This window comes from Olea europaea, chromosome 15, assembly GCF_002742605.1.
Source record: "Olea europaea var. sylvestris chromosome 15, O_europaea_v1, whole genome shotgun sequence".
Classification (NCBI taxonomy): Eukaryota; Viridiplantae; Streptophyta; class Magnoliopsida; order Lamiales; family Oleaceae; genus Olea; species Olea europaea.
The window spans coordinates 6,002,196-6,023,659 of NC_036251.1; the positions used below are offsets into that span (position 1 = coordinate 6,002,196).

General features: G+C 35.8%; 2 protein-coding genes and 1 long non-coding RNA gene across 3 annotated transcripts; all 3 read left to right on the forward strand.

The window, feature by feature from the left end:
• The first annotated feature begins 475 nt into the window (after positions 1-475).
• Positions 476-4,739, forward strand: LOC111411145 (protein SUPPRESSOR OF PHYA-105 1-like). Its single transcript, XM_023041705.1, has 4 exons — positions 476-671; positions 997-1,956; positions 2,525-2,682; positions 3,755-4,739. Exons 1-2 carry the CDS (start codon positions 476-478, stop codon positions 1,953-1,955), a joined length of 1,155 nt encoding a protein of 384 aa, XP_022897473.1. The 3' UTR covers position 1,956; positions 2,525-2,682; positions 3,755-4,739.
• A 6,997-nt stretch (positions 4,740-11,736) lies between these two features.
• On the forward strand, positions 11,737-12,754 carry LOC111409952. Its single transcript, XR_002705587.1, has 4 exons — positions 11,737-11,801; positions 11,925-11,994; positions 12,186-12,373; positions 12,523-12,754. It is a non-coding gene; the product is annotated as an uncharacterized LOC111409952 (long non-coding RNA).
• An 859-nt stretch (positions 12,755-13,613) lies between these two features.
• LOC111409953 (CMP-sialic acid transporter 1) lies at positions 13,614-20,038 on the forward strand. Its single transcript, XM_023040082.1, has 9 exons — positions 13,614-13,784; positions 13,911-13,994; positions 14,289-14,503; positions 14,637-14,715; positions 15,687-15,856; positions 17,561-17,747; positions 17,893-17,970; positions 18,349-18,521; positions 19,614-20,038. Exons 1-8 carry the CDS (start codon positions 13,734-13,736, stop codon positions 18,502-18,504), a joined length of 1,020 nt encoding a protein of 339 aa, XP_022895850.1. The 5' UTR covers positions 13,614-13,733; the 3' UTR covers positions 18,505-18,521; positions 19,614-20,038.
• Positions 20,039-21,464: the final 1,426 nt, after the last annotated feature.

Consider the following 21,464-nt stretch of genomic DNA (forward strand, 5'->3'; position numbering starts at 1 on the left):
AACTAGTACCCAATTAAGCCCAATCCCAAGTATTAGACATAAACAAGCCCGATTGAAATTAACCCCAAACCCACTTGATACTATTAAACCAACCCCATTAAATAAAAAAACCCAGCCCAAACCCATAACGCATAAACAACCGACTGAAGACTGCAGAATTCGACGACTGGGTTGGCCGACGAGGAACGCCTCGACGAAGCTGGGCTTGGACGGCTACTACTGGTTTACTGTGGCAGTTTGCTGGCAGCTGTTGGCGGCAGTCTGCTTCAACTTCGATTTGTCTGATTTTGTAAAGTTGCAGGACGGCAGATGATGGTATTGTTGTAGTGAGTGATGGTGTTTGGATTGAAATCGGTGGTGGATGAGGCCGATTGTTGGGTCTGTTTTGACGGCTGTCGGGGGCGACGAAGGACCTATCGGCGACTCGGAAGGCAACCGTGTCTTGGGAGTATGATAGACGACTGGGAAGGCAGAGATGGTGAACGGGTTTTGCAGCAGTGAGTTGGTGGTGGTGGTTGTGTTTCGACAGGGTCGAGGAGTTGGAACGGTTTCGGACTTGGCAGTAAGGCAGTCGAAAAGATTTTCTGTCGCAGGAGGGGGTGAAGGTGTTAACTGGATTCTGCAGAAATTGAGTTTTGAGCAACGCAGTGAACACCCAACTGTTTTCCCAAGTTCGCTCTGATACCAATTTGATGCAGAATGATTAACTCAATAAAAATAACAAGAAGAGATATGGGAGAAGGAAGAAGAAGAAGAAATAAGGCAGAAGAGGGAGAAGAGATGGCAGCAGCCAAAACCAATAATTCTCAATCAATTCATCATTAACTGAAAAATTACAAACCAAGATAGGTTTAAATAATGAAAACCTAGAAATATAGGGCCAAGCCCATTATTTAAGTCCTAATTAAAATACGTAAACTTAAATAAAAGTCCAACTGAAACAATAATAAAGGTCCAACTAAAATACTGAAACAATAATAAAAGTCCAACTATAAGGATGTCCTCATCAGATTTCTAGGGAAGATTTGCCAAGAACGAACTTCTACAAGTCGAAACCTTTATCAAGTAGGCAAAATGACAAAGACTCAAGTAGAATATCTTTGACTGATGGTTATAGCAAAGAATCCTCTTGTAGAATGCCTCATTGTTATGATCGGTCTAAAATCTTATCTTCATCAAGTTTCTCTTTTTTCAGTAAGCAGTCGATGGTATCAATAGAGAAGAATGTTCCAAATAAAAGCCTCGGGGTTTGTTCTGAATTTCATAGAGCAAGAATGGGTCAGAATACAGACAAGCAGACTTCCTCAAATAGAAAATCATCGGATATGTCCCTTTCTAGTCAGGTTCATTCTTGTGATAATGGCAGGAAAGGACTTGAATTGCCTCATTTTGGGAGTACCTTGAGAGAATGGCTAAACTCTGGGCGTTCCAAAATAAATAAAAGTTACAGGCTGCATTTGTTTAGGCAGATTGTGCAAATAGTGGATATTGCACACTCTCAAGGCTTTTCCTTGCTGCATATATGCCCATCTTCGTTTATTTTATTGCCACCCGATGATGTCAAATACATTGGTTCGTTGATGCAGGCAGAATTACTCAGTTTGATGGATAAGGATATTAGAACGAAGAGACATTTGGAGCATGAAATGTCTCCATGTGGAAAATTTGGTGTAAAGCAGCAAAAACTATGCCAGGACAAATTGATAATGCATAAACCTCTGTTCATCTCCAAAAATGGTGTCAATGACAATGGTTCTAATCAGGTAAGGACTGGCATCAGTGATGTGGAAAATTCTAACCAGCCTGAATGTGCAGCTCGAAACAATTTTACGCAGGAAGGCAATCTATCCAGGGGCAGTTTGGGGTTGCATTTGATGCTGCTCAGTTGGAAAAGAAATGGTATACTTGTCCAGAGGAGCTTGACAATCCTCAATCAAATATCTTTTGTTATTTGAGGTAAGAATTATTGTTGATTTATCTAAGCTTTATGTTCTTTAAGTTTCGACTTAAATTTTCACAATGATCTACTCTCAATATTAAGAGTAATTCCTCTTTTCCTGCCATTGTACACGAGTCTATCTTCTGCTTAATAATCGTTAAAGGTAGGGACTTGGGGTAATCGTGAATACTGACATCAGGTTTCTTGTTCTTCTTCCTTGGACTTGATATGTCAAAATGTAATGCATTGTACAAACTTTGGCACGCCACATGCTTCATATATTGGAAATGTATAGGTTGAGAATCATGCAATGGAATATGTAAAGCTTTGTTAGATTGCTTTTCTAATTTAAGATGACAACTGAAATTTAACAGCAGAGAACATATTCATCAGCTGAACACAGAGAGGAAAGAAGGGAAAAGGCAATGTATCTCGGAACCAACGTAACGTAAATGAACTTAAAAAATGGGGACTCATATATGTTTTAATTCATCTTATGATTTTTAACTCTGGGTTTTATTAAAAAACAAAAAATGTAAGACCAAATATATGTAGTTTTGCACTGATACTTACTCGTTCCTTCAGTTGCTTTGGCATTTTGAATCAATAGAAGCACATTCTGCGGCAATGCTAGATTTGCGCAATCGGATTCTACCTTCTAATTTTCTTTCTGAATTTCCAAGGGAAGCTGCCTTCTGTTTTTGGCTGCAGCATCCTGAACCTTCTTCTCGTCCAACAACCAGGTATGTTTTCTTGAATCATCTAATCTATTTTACTTCTTCTAGTATGATAGAATCTGAATTTTGTCATAACTATGAAATGCCAAGACATGTAAAATGTAGCCAAGATTGCACCATCATAGAAATTATCAAATGATAGTGGTCAGAAGACATATATATCTGCAAAGATGCCAAGAATGAAAAAGTTTTGGGAGAAAGTTGATAATGTTGTATTTTAATTGCATAAATATTAGATTAAATAAGCGTTATATGCTTACCAAATATTAGTGAGTTATATGTCAACTATTACCATGACTTTCAATGGCAACAAATTTGTTTTGCCATGTGCCGTCTTGCAACGGTTTTCGTCTTTTGGAAAGAGAGAACTAATGATAAACAGGGATACTGTGGCTCAAAGACTGTTTCGCATCCATCAGATGATGAAGATTGTAACTCTAAAATCATCTACTAGAAGAATATGCGGGTCAGAATATACAAATCAAATGTTAACAGAACCACTGTCATATTATGCTTTGCGATTGCAGGAGAATGATGTTCATGTGTCATATTTTACACACAGTTATTATTGGTCAAGAATTCTAAGGGCTATAAACTTTCTCCTTCATGACTGTAATAACATCTGACCCTCTAGGAGATCAAGATACATTGATGATTGAGAAAATAGTAGCATCAGTCCACCACCTGTAGTTGGAATAGCAAGTTGGTCCTTAACAATTACAAAAGGAGCAAGTGTTCCTCAATCTTTTATTATAGTTCCCATCACTCTCCAATGACAGAAATCGTACAGTTCTCCATTAGATTGTCACATGTCACATGACTTTTATCGAAATATGCCTCACTTAAAATTTGTGGGAACCAGTCCAAGTTGGGAAAAGGCTAGCGTCATGAAGTTAGACATGCGAGGGTTACATGACAATTTAAGGGAGAAACTGGATCGTTTTTGTGATTCAGGAGCAATAGGTTGGGATGTACTGCAATTTTTCCTTGATGATTTAACCCTTATCCCGGTAAAAAATCATGAATCTATCTCCTGTGTTACTGATATGTCAGTTTATGCTGCATATTTGACTGACAGGGAACTTCTGAACTGTGAGATAATTTATGGATCTGAAGAGATGACTCTAGGAGGTGATGAGCCATCATTTGCTAACAAGGTTGCTGATGCTGAGTCAGATCTCTTACTTTATTTTCTAGTTGCATTAAAGGAAGAAATGCAGAATAAGGCCGCCAAGTTGTTGGAAAATATAGAATTCTTAGAAGTTGATGTCAAGGAGGTTGAGAGAAGGTATGCTTTTTGAAGATCTTCAGACAGGATTGATGGAGACGACGATGCAAGACAGAAACCTTCACTTAAAGATAATGATTCATTTTCTAAAACAAATTTGTTTGGGGTTAAGATGACGAGCAATGTCAGTGCACTTGAAGATGCTTACTTATGTATGAAATCCCAAGTCCATATTCCTGAAATGGAACGATCAGACAAGGACATATTGAGGATTCATGACAGGTGGTCTTGCGTTCAAAATCAATACTGAGAGCCAAATATGGAAGAGAAGTCCGTTGATTGAGTTGGAGCCTTCTTTGAAGGTATTTGTAAGTTTGCTCGCTACAGACAGTTTGAGGGCTGTGGGACGTTAAAAATGGTGATATTCTCAACTCAAGCAACGCGATATGCTGTTGGAGATTTGATCATGAAGAGAACTACATTGCTACTGCTGGAGTCTTTAAGAAAATCAAAATCTTTGAATTCGATTCCCTTTTGAATGACTCTGTTGATGTTCAGTATCCAATGATTCAAATGCCAAGCAAATCTAAATTTAGCTGTGTTTGTTGGAATAACTACATCAAAAATTATCTGGCATCTGCCGACTATGATGGTCTAGTGCTGGTATGTATTCCGTACTTCGTTCACAACCGAATGATCCTAAATATATTAGCTACTGCAGTACTGCGATATATATTGATATATTTGGGTAACTGTATGAATATGATTTCTTTGTTTTTCTTTCTAAATTAGTAGTATAGCACGTATAGAATCTCTTCTATAAATTCCCTTATCTTTAATCTTCACCCTCTCAAGACCCATTATTTCAATTGGAATACTTTCAACTGAGTTTATTAGAGAGTTTATTTGCCTCCATCAATCCTATAGGGTTTCTTCTCTTTCTGTGCTTACAATGCATCTCATCTAGAACCAGGAGCACCCCTACTTGTTGGATATTGGTTAAATAAATTGAGAATTGAAAATCGATTAAAGTTCGTATCGAATTCGGCCAAATACTCAAAAGCTCGACTCAATCCGTTTAGGCAAAATTGTTTGCCACTTCGCCGCTTCGGGGCGCACAAACGGGGATCGACCTGCCCGGTCAGGTCGCGAGGGTCGAGGGGGCAGCGCCCCTCGTGGGGGGTAGGGGGCAACGCCCCCGAAAGAGAATTTTGATTTCTCTGCATGTATTGAAGGGTACATTTGGCATTTCGAAAACCAATATCGGATGAATGAGAAATTACGAAAAAGGCCTCAACCATTAGTGAATAGACATCTTTTCATAAAGGTGCATTGTTTGAAAATGGTGCATGGTTTGGCCTCAACCATTTCGTCCACACCTCTTCATGGTCTATAAATAGGACCCTTTGGGTGTCCTATTCCACACAGTTTTGATATGCAAAAACGTCTCTCATCCTCTCTTCTATCTAAAATCAAAATAATTTCATTTATTTTGATTTTCTTTCATTTCATCTGTGGAGTACATAAGCCTACATTTGGTTCGTTGTACTTGTGTTTTGGAGTGCTACAAACACAAGTGTAGCCGTTGTATCTTGGGAGTCGATTGCCAAAATTCGTAGGCACCGTTGCGGGGCAAATTCGACTTAAGGACAAAGAGTCCAACTCTTGCCTCGGCTTGGTCACCATCATTTCGGCGTCACTATTCACAAAATTCTTCCAACACTACTTACAGTTCCTCTTATATATAAAATTGCTTTGTTGATAAGGAGAAAAATGAACCAATAATGTTATTCTTCAAATTTTTTGCTAAAAGGATATGAACTTTGTTAAGAGCATAGATATGATCATCTATTAGCACATGATATCCAACTTCTTCAACATCTTTGTGTTGGCAATGCACATCTGCCCTGGCCGTTCTGATTCTGTGACCTTCTATTGTCAAGTTCTACTTTCCTATTTTTATTACAAATATATATTTAGTAGGACATGGTTTCTCTGTTGATAAATTCTTTTATTATTATTATTACATCTAGAATGCTGTACATCTGAAACTTTTAAGGTATGGGATGCAAGAACTGGGCAAGGACTTGTCCAATACATGGAGCACCAAAAGAGATCTTGGTCCGTGGATTTTTCCCAAGTAGATCCGATGAAGTTTGCCAGTGGGAGTGCTGATTGTTCAATCAGACTATGGAGCATCAATGAGGTGCAATCTATTGTACCATTTTTATATGGCTTGATGAAATTTATTCATAATTATGGTCAGAGAAAGTGTAACACGAAATTGAGGTTATATCTTTACGGTTTACGTTGAGAACCTGATGAGGACATCGGAGGACGTTTACTTATTTTATTTAAGCTTTATTTATTTTCTTGGACTATTATTTAAATTTGGACTTGTATGGGCTCGGACCCAAGCTCGTTAGGGTTGCGTTACTATTTAAACCTATTTTGCATTGTAACTTTCAGTTGATGATGAATGAATAATTATTTTGATGGCTTATGGCGCATCTCTCTCCTTCTTCTATTGAATTCTTCTTCTATCCCCTCCCTTAATTCTCCATTCTTTCTGAATCTTTCTTCTATTTCTATTAATCATCCTATTGGTGCTGTATCAAATTTGGTATTAGAGCCTAAACTTGGGTAATCTCTTATCTCCAATCCAAAAATTTCTTTCTATTTCTTTCCTAAAAACTTGTGGAACAACACAAACAAATGAACTTTTAGCATGAGCAGCCAAGTTATTATTTTTCCAGCTTCTTCATAGTTGTTCCAAAAAAAAAAAAAAAACTGTTCACGTTACTGTTCACAGGCGGAAATTTCAGTATAGGTTTTTTTCTGCAATTTTAGTTCACATCCCAACCCCAAAAAAAAAATCGTGTTACTGTTCACAGGTACTATTCCCCCTCCCCCCCCCCCCCCCCCAAAAAAAAAAAAAGTGTTACTGTTCACAGGTACTATTCACACCCGAAAATTCATTTTTTTTTGTATTATCAGCTTCAAAAAAAAAGTTACTGTTCACATCCAAAAAAAAAAAAAAATTCTCATTTTTTCCCTCCTGCTACTGCTGCTCATAAATAAAAAAAAATTAATTGTGATGTTGTTTCACAAATCCCAAACCCTAGCATTCAAGCCTACTTAGCTCTTCAACCCATATATTCCATCTCTATAACCTACTCCATTCATTTTTTTTTATCAAAACACTTGGGCCATTAGCTAGTGGCCCAAATTACTCCCAAAGCTCACTAAACGCACAACCCATCTCTCATCATCTATTTAGCTAATCCACCTGCTTTTCAGCCCAATAAACACTAAATCCAACCCACTTATCACATATTATCATAATCGGCCCAACACCATTCAACCCATGATCAGTCCCAAATATCCAACCAAACCCGATTATAACCAATCCATTAAAATCAAATACCCCACAGTTTCACCCGATTTCTCTCTCATAACCACTCTCTTGCCGCTGTCGCCTCTAATCACCATCACGCTACCACTTCATTATTTATTGTACCCAGGCATCCAGAGCACTACCGCTTCATCGCCATAGGCCACCACCACCTACCCAAGATCATACACTTCCACCACAATTACCACACTCATATATTTTCTCGTCCATTTCAACAATCTAAAAGCCACAGTCACTACACACAGTTTTACGTCCACACCAGAACCAGCACAAGTTACAGTCTACAGGGGCTAAAACCATTGGATACGAAGGGAAGAACGGAAGCATAGTTGGGGCTTATAAGTCGGCAATTCAGATCAAGCGGCATACAAATAATCAAAACTAAACAACAGGGAGTCCTTGATCTCTATTTAGTATTGGTTTATACAACTGCTTCATTTTTAAAATTGCATCAATTAAAATCTTGTGCTGCTGTTATTGTGATAATTTTAGCTTTAAACCTGACTTGATCAAAACCATTAATCGAATTGACACCAGTGACCGAATTGACTTCCATTATTTCCCACTTAAATTGATTGGAGAATTTGACTAGTGTTGACCCTTGCTTTGCCATTTTATATGTACTAGCAGTATTAGCTTGTTTTGGATTTAATTAATCCCAATATTTAAAATTAAATTAAAAAAAAATTGGTACAAGTTATTTTCCATTGCTTGCACGTATTGTTCACTGATCTCATCATAGCATGTTATTTAGTTGGTATTACATTGCATGTAGTTGCATAGTGGTCGTCTTGTCATCTCTATTTCCAATACATTGACCATGGATCCATCCCAATTTGATGCACTCACTAGACAATTAGAGCAACTTGCCACTAGCTTATCGACTGTCCAATCAAATATAACTGCTATTCGTGAGGAGAGAAAGAACCTAGCTGCTAAGTTGAGCAATTTTAAGCGAACTCCTCGTTTAACTGACATTAATTCTGAAGCGTTTCATAAGTGATCAAAAATATTTTCGACACGATCGTAGGAATAGGGATCAGATTCTTAAGCGAGAACGAGATAATTTTGAAATTCTTACTCAATGGAATGCCCTTAAACAAGGAAGTCAATTAGTGGCCGAGTATATCGCGCAATTTGAGGAATTTCGAACCAAATGTCATTTAATTGAGGATGAAAGCATGACTTTGAGTAGGTTTAGCCGAGGTCTGAGAGATGATTTTAAGCGCGAGCTTTTCCTTCGAGGTGTCACTACTCTTGATCACGCTTATTCTTTAACTCGAGATTAAGAGTTGATTATTAGTACTCCATATGAAAAGCGTGGTCATCGTCGTTCACCCATCTCATTAGTGTCGCCTCATCATAAGTCTATCATAAAACCTTCTCCGTCTAATGTTCCTCCTATTTGGAAAAATAATTGTAAAGGTCGTGATAGTCCAAGATCTTCTTCTTCATGTAGAAAGCGTAATGGCAATCATCTTTCGGTTTCATTGGCTCCACTTCCTCCTGTTAAGTCCCTTCTAGGACCTCCCCTATCTAATGTTCCTACAATTTTGGAAAATAAGAGTATAATTTGTGAAACTCCAAAGATTTCTCACTTGCTATGCATCAGCTGTAAGGATTTTGGCCACATCTCTTCCAAATGTCCTAATCGAGCCTTAGTCATAGAAGAACGAAAGAATGCAATAGAAGAGTCGTTAGAAGATCTAGCATATGGCCCTAAACTTGAAGATTTTGATGATTATAGTGAGGACACTTCCTTAAGTGGAATCTCGACCCTTTCCGAGACTTTAGAAACTATACCCCTTGTTTTCGACAACTCTCGATCACATGTTATATGTCATACCCAACTCAAAGAGTTTGATAATATCACTAGTCACCCTTAGAGAATCCAGTCGCTTGTTCTTAGCACTAAATCGAAATTCTCCACTACTGACCAACCTCAAACTGATGGTCAAAATGAAGTCGTTAACCAAAGTCCTGGCAATTTATTCAAGTCTGAAAAATCTTAGAAATTGGGACTTGATTCCCTCAACTGTTCAAATTGCGTATAACAATTCTGTAAATCGTTCTCTAGGTTTGAATCCATTTGAAGCTGTTCATAGTTATAAGTCTAGGCGGCCGTTAGACCTTATTTCCATGTCCCCACATGTTAGTGTGTCGATATCAGTTGAAGCATTTGTGCATCATCTTCATGACTTGCATATTAAGATCAATAAACAACTTCACGCAAGTAATGCATTATATAAACTTCAAACTGATTTGCATAAACAATATTTTCAATTTCATATTGGGGATTATATTATATTGCAAGCCGGTAGTGCTGGTCCTTTTAAAGTTTTAAAGCATGTTGGTCCATACGCACATGTCATTAATTTTTCATCACATTTTAGCCATCACTCTACTTTAAATATTGAGGACTTCATTACTTACAAATACCGTATTACTTCCTTTGATGATCCATTTCTACCTCACTTTGTGGACCCCCAATTTGACTAGATTGATATTTCTACTTTAATACCATCTATCACAGCACACAAAGATAAAATTGATGTTATTTTAGATGAACATGTTGTATTGACCAATGATGGCAAAATTCAGTACTTCCTTGTTTGTTGGGTAAATCGACGTACTTCTTATGCTCCTCATTATGTACAATCATGTGAAAATGTTGAAGATGAGGTGCATGAGTATTGGTTAATTGAAGTCCAGTATCAGTACTTGGTTAGAAGGAAAGATCGGCCCCCTTGGTCAGATCATATTCTTGGGAATAAGCTACAGTTTTCAGTACTATCAATTATGGAATTTCGTTACTTGGTTCGTCAGAAAGATCGTCCCCCGTGGCTTAACTTGAAGCATTTGGAGTATCAGATTAACTGCAATCTATATTATCTATCAACTCGACAGGGTCGAGTTTTCCTCCCACCCCGGGAGAGTTGATGAGGACATCGGAGGACGTTTACTTATTTTATTTAAGCTTTATTTATTTTCTTGGACTATTATTTAAATTTGGACTTGTATGGGCTCGGGCCCAAGCTCGTTAGGGTTGCGTTACTATTTAAACCTATTTTGCATTGTAATTTTCAGTAGATGATGAATGAATAATTATTTTGGTGGCTTATGGCGCATCTCTCCCCTTCTTCTATTGAATTCTTCTTCTATCCCCTCCCTTAATTCCCCATTCTTTTGGAATCTTTCTTCTATTTCTATTAATCATCCTATTGGTGCTGCATCAGAACCTTTGACGTAGCGGAAGTTTATAGGAAAGATGAACAAATCTCATAAGATGAAAAAATTGACAACTTTTTTATTTCTGTCAATCAATGCGGTTATAAAAGGCTTACAATGCTTTATTTAGCGAAAGTCCTAATCTTAAGGATTATTCTTCAACAAACGAAATTCAAATTCAACTTAAATTGATTGAGATATAATTAAAAAAAGAAGAAGATGTAAACGAAGGCCTAAATGAAGGAATTTGCTCGAAATTGGCCCTATGTCAAGAGCAAAGCTACCGTGTCATTAGCCCGTTTCCAATCAAATTTCATCAAAAATGGACAATTCCAAAATTCAGCAGTGCTGAATAATCTTCGAGAAATGATCTTCTGTCGCAGTTCAAAGTCCAGCGGGCTGAATACTCCTCGAGATTGGCCGGGACACGGCTAGAATAATTCATACCATGGATTTCATAGTTCGTAAACAACTTTAGTAAGCCCCCATAAGGTTTTTAAGAACCTGAAGCATTTATGCCAATAAGATGTTGGAAGTGGCAGTAAGAGCTTTTGTCATGAAAATTACCATACAAGAAACATACGGGGTTAAGATATTCATTCAAACTGCAATTTCTTAATTTTCTTGTATCCATGAATCATTGTATCCAGTAAATTATGCATATCGATATTAATTAATGATGCATGGAGAGGTGGTCAAAGCTGACATACTGGTTTGAGAAGTCATATGCCAATGCTGGATGAGTTCCAATAGTCTAGATCATGTTATCCACGTAAAATGTTCACATGAGGCTTTTCCAATCTGATATGGATATTAATGGATTGTTTGATAGAGTGTACTGGAAAGTATTCAGTAATATTAGGGAAAAAATGTTTGAACTCTTGTTCATCACAACTCCTTGTGATCAACAGATTACCTAAAAATTGGGTCTTCGGATTCTATTATTTAATATTATTTATTACAAAATTAATTTAAATAATAGATCTCGCCAAAATCAAATGCATTAAATATATTAAAAGCGTTTACAACCTAAATCGATTGGATCTAGGGCATAACACTTACACATTGTCCGTCCAATCCAATCTTGGTACTAAACACGTCATTGTTTTACTCCTGTATCATAATTACTGGCTGCATTTTCATCTATTAGTTGTATCTTAGAAATTTTGAAGTATTCATGGCGTAAGTGAAAAGACTATTCTTGCTTGCGAATCTGGGTCTGGGAAGCCCGTGGAAAGTCAAATTCTTCTTTATGTTAGCCTCTGAACTCTTTTTTTAAGTGGAATTAGTCATATTCCAATCGGGATGCTTTCTTTCTTCTGTATTTCTCTACTGGGTATGATCACAAAGTTCTTATCAGCTATTGGGAGTCATCAGGTTTGCTGCATCTGTGGATAAATGATTCATCAACTTCATGACTTCCTCGAAACTTATTCCTCGACCCCTTGTAAGTGATTATTTTAGTACGAAGTACATACCTTCCCTTGCTGTTTAGTCGAGGGAATAAAGAAAACTGTTCCGTCCCTTGCTATTTATGTTTAAATTTAAACTTCTGGGACTTGTCTGCTCCATAGTGAAGTCACACTATGGAGTTGTGTTCTTTGTGACTACAGTAATGTCTTCACCTTTTTTATGCAGTAGTCATGTCTTTACTTGATCTGCAGCTGTGCAGCTCCCATACGCTTATGCATCGGTTCTTAGAAAATAACAGAACAATGCTTTAGAAAAGCAATCTCCTAATAAATATGCCTCGACCTCTTCTAGGAGGCTATCAAAATTCAGAGCACATGGAAATCAACTAGAATGCACAGAACTGATGAATCAATGTATGAAGTTCATAATTTCGTAAACAATTTTTTAATTAACTGGCTTGTATTTCCCCATCACAAAACTGATTGACAATATGTGATGCTTGTTGGCTTCAACATCTGATGAATTCTTTTATGATGATGAGTGTCTTTGTTTTTAATTACAGGTGTGAGTATGAAATAGAGTGCTCGACTATTACATTCTCATTGCCAATCATTTCTTGATTTGAAGTCGCCTCTGGCTCGTACTTGGTATCTCCTTCCATGTCTACGCTGCTGTTTCGACTCAATGTTGCTTAAGTATTTGGAGTAAACACTGATAGCGGATGATAGATGGCCAAACCTGTGGGCACCGTGGCAATCAAGTACCTGTCCAGGACTACTAGAAATTTTGTTGAACTATTGACAAAATAAAGAGATGTTTAGTATGAATCACCCGTCGAAAAGTCAGACTCAAATACGAGATTCTTGTATAAGGAACTTTTTTTTTTTTTTTTTTTTGAAAATTGGGATGGCAGTTTTAATCCTTGGAAAGGCGCTTCGTTATTAGCCTACTTACTGAAATTCTATTGATGCTATCATCTTTGGAAGTGAATTGTTCCACTTTAGTCACTCCTCAAGTGTCCATTAGTGATTTTAAAGTTTAGTTAGTGTCAAAGGACATGGTTGTTTATAAGTATCAGGATCCACTATTTTTCGTGGTTTCAAATAAACAAATTGTGGGTGCTATGTAATAATTGTGACTCTTGCTTATTTACTTTTTCAAAAATCAACTTCTAAGCATGATTATACAAAGCATTAATAGTGTTACTTAATACTTACTCGACTTACGGACTTGATCGGATGATATTAATAAGTTAGATAATGTCTGTTTCACATGCGTTTTTGAATTTATCGTACCCAATTAAATATTTTGAAAATTATTCTAGGTGGATATCGATTTGACAGATTTTTTTACTATGTTATTTCTATTTGTCGAGCAAGTTTCTTATATATCACCATATTAAATGAAAACTTTGTAAGTTCAACGCGTTTTATGTACAATGACAGTGTAACGACCAAAGTTGCCCATTTTAAACGCTGTCGAACATGTCACTATAATTGTTAAATCGACTAGCGAATAGATAGTTAGTGACAACCTTAAAACAATTTTGTATATCTTTTATGCATAAAAAAAGGTTTAATGACTAAAATGGTACATCTTAAAAGTTATATGACCACAGAGTTTTTAATCCATTACTAAAAAATAGTAAATACCCAAAAGAATTGGGGTGTAAATCGAATAACCAAAATATTAGGCACAACCGAAAATCGCTGAAGATCAAGAAACTACTCTGTTGTAATTGTTACAGTAGAAGGGAGAGCAAGGAAGGAGAAGATGCAGTGGTACGTCGTCGCTTCGCTGCTCACCATTCTTACAAGCTCTCAGGTCCTTTTCTTTTGAGTTGATTACTAGCTTATATGTGAATCTGATCCGTATAAATGGGTTTCCGTTCGTGTGTCTACGTGTGATCTTGGGAGTAAATGGGTGTTTAAATTTGCTGTGTTTTTGCAGGGAATATTGACGACATTGTCACAGAGTAATGGGGGATACAAATATGACTATGCCACTGTGCCTTTTCTTGCTGAAGTTTTTAAGGTTAATCTATTTATTCTATTTTAAATTTTGTTTAATTATTTTCATTTATTGATTGCATTTTTTAGGTTTTGCACTTAGTTGATAGTACTGAATAGTAGAGGGGAAAGAAATCTCATTGGGAATAATTCTGAAATTGAAATTTGGATTTAAAGTTTCATTCTTGTGGAAACATTATGTTTATTTTCCGCAATGTGTGAAACTGTCCATTTGAAAACAGAACTTTGGCTCTGTAAGTCTTGTTGGTATAGATATTATTGGGACGGATTTGGTGTTGATGAGTTCCATTGAATGCAGCTTATTGTTTCTGCTATTCTATTATGGAGAGAATGCAAGAGATCACCTCCTCCTAAAATGACCACGGAATGGAAGAGTGTTCGTTTGTACCCAATCCCATCAATCATATATCTCATTCACAACAATGTTCAGTTTGCTACATTGACGTATGTAGATACATCGACATATCAGATTATGGGAAACTTGAAAATTGTTACGACGGCATTATTATTCAGGTTGAGCATTTTTCTTCTCAATCGTTCTTCTGGTTCTGCAGTTCATTCTTTTTAAACTCGAACTTTACTCGTTGGAATTATAACTATTGCTCAATCTTCATATCTAGTGAGATATACTTGTATCCTTGTTTAGGTTGTTTTTGAAAAGGAAGCTCTCTAATTTGCAGTGGATGGCTATTGTTCTATTGGCTGTTGGAACCACCACGAGCCAGGTGCTTCTTGAATTGTTTCTGCTACTCTCTTTTGTTCTCATGCTGCATTTTTAACCATGTAACACATTACTTTTAATTGGGAATGACTTCTTAAAACACTAAAGTGTTAATCTGAAGCCCTTATAAAATCGTGTGTTTTGTAGAGATTTTTTGATAATAGATTTTGTGAAAAGTGATTATTTAGGAGAACATTGGTTAAAAAGTTTGGGAAAATTTATGGGTCCATGCCCAAAATTATTTTATTGGGAGAATGTGTGGTTGTAAATGAGTTTGGGGATAGAAAATGAAAATGGGGCAAAACAGATGCATCACTCTATGTAGGATACAAGAATATGGCAAAGAAAGAGAAGAATGGAGAGGGAAGAGAGAAGAATTAGAAATATCAATCATATTTATAATCAATATCAATAATTTATAAATATATAAAAAAATCAATAGTCTTTGTAATTGAAAACCTCTTGTCCTACTGATGCTTAAAATCTGTTGTAAAAGTGGAAATCTACGTAACTTTAAGAGAGAGAATGTCCTATCTTGATCCAATTAATTAAGGAAAGGGTATAAGTCAAATCAAACCTATTTTAATAACTACAGAATTTCTCTCCTAACAAGTCTTTAATTTTTAAAAGTTGTCCAATTTGCCATCATTAAGTTTGTCAATTTTAATTGCCACTGGTTTGTAGAAGTGAGAAGACTAAAGTGATTGCCATTGTTTTATTATACCAGGATGTTTGGCTTTCTAAATATGTTACTAGTATATTGCAGGCAAATTATAATCATATTGTGGGTTAGTAATGGATTTAGTTATATGCAGTTATGCACCTCATAACAAGTTGTCAATTTCGAACTTTGACATGTAGGATGACAACTCTTGATTATGATGGGTGGCTTGTCAATTGAAATTCTCTCTTCTATGCATAAATCACCATGGAAGTGTTCATAGCTTTAAGCACTCCTATCTTATGTTTGCATAGGTGAAAGGCTGTGGAGAATCTTCTTGCGACTCGCTCTTTTCATCACCAATTCAGGGATACATGTTGGGCATGTTGTCTGCATGTCTTTCTGCCCTCGCAGGTGTTTATACAGAATTCTTGATGAAGAAGAACAATGATAGCTTATACTGGCAGAATGTTCAATTATACACGTGAGTATTTTTCTCTGATCAAGCACAATTCCAGAACTTACATCAAGTTGCTATGCTGTTTTGCACACTCATAATCAGTGCTTGAGAATTCTAAATCTGTTTTAAGGCACGTCTCAATGTAAACCTGTAAAAGGATTAAAAATCATAAAAAATATAGAATTGCACTCATAATAAATCAATAAACCATAAATCATTAAAAAGTAACATAATAAATGTGTGAATAAAATTTAAAGTTGTGAAACACCGACACTGACACGTGTGTCCGACATGAAACTTGGCAACACTCTGACACGTGATTTTTCAAAAAAGTACTGACATGACACGTTAATTAAATTTTTTTAAAATTCTTCATTTATATAGTATAAATTTGGTTTTATACCTGTTATTAATCTTTCTTGTCGAAAACTCACAAATATGAGTACCGATTTGTTATTTAATAATAATTTTGAGTTAAACACATATATATATTTTTGATAAACAAAAAAAATTAACCACGAAAGAGTGTTCAAGGAGTGTCATGTTTTCGACACGTGTCAGACTTGGACGTGCTTTCGAAACGTGTCAGACTCGGACAAGTTTTCGACACGTGTTAGACTTGGACATGCTACCCTACTTGAAGTGTTCGTGTTATAGAGATTAGAAGTCTCAATTGCAATTAAAACCATAAAATGGATTAGCAATGTAGCAAGTAGTAAATTATAATTATATAACAAGATTACTATTCCACAATGAGAACTAAAAGGCTAAAACAAATGAAACAACTGACCAACTACTTTACAATACAGTTTGCTTTAACTTTAATAGAAAATAAAGCCTACACAGGGAAAAATATAGAAGACAAAAAAATTGATTCCTCTTAATAACAACCACTATTTTTGTTGCCTAACTTTTTCAGCTAAACTTTTGGACAGACATTCCATAATCATGTTAAATATCGATCCTTGGAAAAACTTACTTAGGAAAACATCTTTATGCCAATGAAAATCTTGACAGTTTGAGTACTCTAAATTTAGTAATATCTCATACGTCAGTCACATCTGCCCGGCTGTTGCCAAAAATTGCAACAGCAAGGCTACGGCAGTCCTAGCTATTCATTTATTGTCTTCTCTATTCTTCATTTCCCTTTTTTCCCCTAGTTTTGGAGTTAAGCTGTGTTTAAAACAGCCTAAAGAATCCCTTGAAATGCTGCAGGCTATAAGAACCCAGCCCACATGTTGGTTTAAAAAAATTCCAAAAATGATGATGCTAGAAAGAGCAAACTTTAATCAGACCTTGAGCTGTGTACCCTGGAAAGTCAAGGCCTAAGCCTTCACTAATGCCTCTTGACGAATAAGCTTTGGGGTTCTTAATGAACGCCTTCTTTACAAAACAGCATCATTGCAGTTTACTCTAGAGATCTCTGCAAGGTAGTTTCTATAAGCAACAGTTGCTTTTATTACTGCTGAAATCATAAATACCTGACTTGGGGAGGAACATATGTGGGAGTCATTAGAACTAATCCGGATTCAAAGAAGTCAATCTTGTAGGTTCAAAGGAATTGGAACAATAAGAACAATCTGGAGCAAAAAAAATTATCTAAACTGTAAAGCCGCTTCTGTTGGCATCAAAATGTCTCAGTTGTCATTACTAAAACATTTTACTTCGATTAGAGGTCTGTAAATGATATGGGACTATTGATGCCTAGTAGCACATTCTTACTTTCAGATTTGGTGCTATATTCAACCTTGCAAGGCTTGTCTTTGATGATTTTAGAAGTGGGTTTGATAAAGGACTATGGTGGCAACGCCTTTTTTATGGATACAGTATCACTACTTGGATGGTAGTGTTAAATCTGGGGTCGACAGGGCTTTTAGTATCATGGTTAATGAAATATGCAGACAATATTGTAAAGGTATCTCTTACTTCTTTCTTTATTTGTAGAAGCAGTTCACCTCTCTTGAGTTGTTTCAAATTAACATGCTATTATGTGCTTAATTGCTTGGTTTTGTCTTGTTATTTCAATACCTTTTTGGATGATGCTTTTTTCTTTTTTACAGGTATACTCCACATCCATGGCAATGTTACTGACAATGGTATTATCTGTGTTCCTTTTCGATTTCAAGCCAACAGTGCAGGTAGCCTTTTTAGAATCTTCTCCTGCACATATTATAAAGCTCAAAGCACTTTTAAATCTTGATTAGATCATTTTTTACCGCCCACCCATATGTTTTACTACATTAATATATCCTATATATAATAAAATGTATAGGATCAAAGCCCAATTTTTATTTTATTTTTCATGCATGCATGTCTTCCTCTCATCATCATTGATGCTATTAATCTTTCTCCTACTGACAGTTAACCTTTCCCGAGTTCTTATAGACGATACATATCCAAGTCCCCATGATAAATGATGTTGAGGCAAATTAGACTCCAAGTTTTTATAAATGGCTTGAGCTTATGCATTGGTTATCTCATGTTGATGAATCAAGCGTTCATTGTTTAATCTGCAGCTCTTTTTGGGAATTATTGTCTGCATGATGTCACTGCATATGTATTTTGCCCCTCCAACCACACTTGTGGATTTGCCCTTGACAATTAAAGCAGCTCCGGAAAGCACTGTCGAGGTTTCTGTTGATCGAAAAACAGATTCTCGAGCATCTTCATGAAAGCAAACAATTTCTCGGTACGTCTATGTTTCATTAGGAAAAATAATTTCAGTTTCTATGATGCATTGGCATGTTTAGATTTGAAATTAACTTAAGAATTCTGAGAGAAGCTAGGTTAGAAAATTATTTGAACACAACTGAAGTGTTCATTGCCGCAAAATGTTATTTCAGTTTCTTTAAGAATCAATTCTTTAAACTTACAAAAGCATGGTCTTATTATTTTTTTTGACTCAACTAATCTGACAAGCAAAGGATAATTATGCAAATAAGATATTTCTTGAATGTACTCTTCACTGGCGAATGGAAATGATCAATTAGTATGACATGAATGGTTGGGAGGATTGGATAGTAGACTAGTAGAGGACAATATTAAGAAGTAATAAAAGCTAAAATCTTGCCAAGAAGGATTCAACTAGTCACTACTATGTACCAATAATGCACTGCATTGGCAACATTTTGCTGATGAGTGACACGGACAGTTAACGCTTAACACTTACATTTATGAAGAGAAAACCAAATAGTCTACAGAGGTAGGACCAGAGGAGTGAATCTGGGCGTCCCTGTGTTTGGCCCACCCTATCTGGAAAGGCAAATCTGATCCTCCAACCCATGCTTCGTGCAAGCATTTTTTAATGTTTTTGTGTTTTTCATTTCAGTAAAAAAAATAAAAAAAATGGAAAATTTGACCTGCAGAACAATGCTGCCATGCCAGGCTCATAGCAGCCCGCTTTGTATTACTAGCTAGAAGGTTTCGAGCATGTAACATCATTCTTGGAAATGAACTTTTGTGACAAGATTCCTGTCATACCCACTTCTTTCAAATTTAAGCATAGAAAACAGCAAATTCTCGCACTGGTGCCCTTTGCAAACAAGATAATCCTTATCTCAGGCATTAATGAGCCTTCTCAGGTTTAGTCAAATGTGCTCCTAAGAAATGACAGTTTTACCTTTCCCAACTTTTTATGGACCCATCTATCCAAGTTCTCGTGGTAAATATCATTTTGCAAATTAGACTAGGAGTAATTGTAAAAGGATACAGCTTATGAATTGGTTTTCGTTTGTAGATGAATTAAGTGTTCCTTGTTTATTAATTCTCATTTAATATGCAGCCCTTTTTGGGAAATATTCTCTGCATGATGCCGCTGCCTACGTATTTTGCCTCTCCTTGCGTGGTTGTGGATATGCCATTGACATCAAAAGCAGCACTAATAGTTCAATCAAGATTTCTGTTGGTTGAAGAACAGATTCTCGAGTCTCTTCAAGAAAAGTAAGCAATTTCTTGGTATGTCTACGTTTCCTAGGAAAATTTACGACGACCTTCTGTGATGTATTGAAATGCGTAGATTGATAATCGCACTATGTAGGAATAGTGAAATTAAAAATCGAAGGGATTCTAAGAGAAGCTAGTATAGAATTTTGTTTGAACGCTAAGCAAGGCGAAAATTCAATGTAGTGTAGTAGCATGTTTGTTCAGTTTCTAAGTTGAATTCTATAACTAAATTTAGTATTTCAAACTGTATATCCTAATAGTTAATTCTCACACACTCCTTTTCAACTTTAATTCCATAGAAAACTAGTTCACTGACAGGTGCCCTTGTAAGCAGGGCATACATAAATGAGCCCTTCTCAATCAAAGCATTGTGATAGTAACATTTGGCCCCCAATCATACATGAAACTTGAACAAGTCTTAACTCCTTTGAAATTATGAAGAAAATATTGTATGAGCTTTAGACGAGTTGAATTTCGACCCTAAATTGAGATCAAAATAACAAAATAGAAACAAAATCTCGGATTAAATTGATGTTAATAATCTTGGACTATGGAAGGTCATTCGATTGATAATGAAGAAAAAAAGTTTCTTGTTAATGTTTGTGCGGTACCTAAAATAATCAAAAATCGATGTTAGCTACCAATGACTAGACTAGATCTAGTTGGTAGTAGACGGGAATACCTATCGAATACAGTCTAGTGATTGGAGTGAAACCGTAATAAGGTAAACGTATAGGAATGTGTGGTTGGATCACCTTATTTTCAGAGATAAAGCACCGATCTAATTAAGGCCTTATTTGAATTTCTCTATTTCAAAACATTTTATCTTTCATACTCATTTTCAACCGCATATTCACACAATAAAATTTTTTTTTACATAAACTCAATTTTTTTTAATACTTTTTAATCATATATTCTTCAAAAAAAACAATATTCATGACATCATTTTCCCCAATTTTTCTTTATAATGGTCATCAAACAAGGGCTAAGATAGGAATCTATTATTATCATAATAAAAACCACGAACACATTAGTTGTAATTGTAGTTAGCATGATAAAATTTGTGATGTGGTTTGGACGAACTGATCTTAATCCTATGCTTAGAAATATCTAATCCAATGATTCTGTCTCAAGTATCATAAGCGTACGTTTGGTATACAATTTGACACATAATGTATTAGTATTGTACAGTACCATCTAATATTTCCTACCAAACATGCTACACGAAAATTGAAAAACTAACAAAATTCCTTGGGATCTAGGCAACCTTGGCCGACAATAATGGTGGTCTGTAATATTTTTCCAAGTACTAACCATCCTCCATCACTAGTTATTCAGCTAAATTATTGAAGGGCCTCAAAATTTGTGGTTCATTCAGACATGATTATTGAGATAATTTTTATTCCATATATTGTTTGATAATTAAATAGATTCTGGACAATATATGCAATGAGATGAGAACACCTATTTATTGTTGCATTGAATGTTTATAGCAAATTGATACTGTAAAATACCTTTCAACTTCAAATCAATTGTATATTTTTTTGGTTGGTGATTGGGAATTTGTCACGGGTATATTGATTAACGTGATAAGTGGGCATTTTCGAAACATCTAATTGATTATGTTAAGATTTTTCAGTAGGTCTAGACGATAGAACATAATGTACTCCAAATTCATCGAAAATTAATA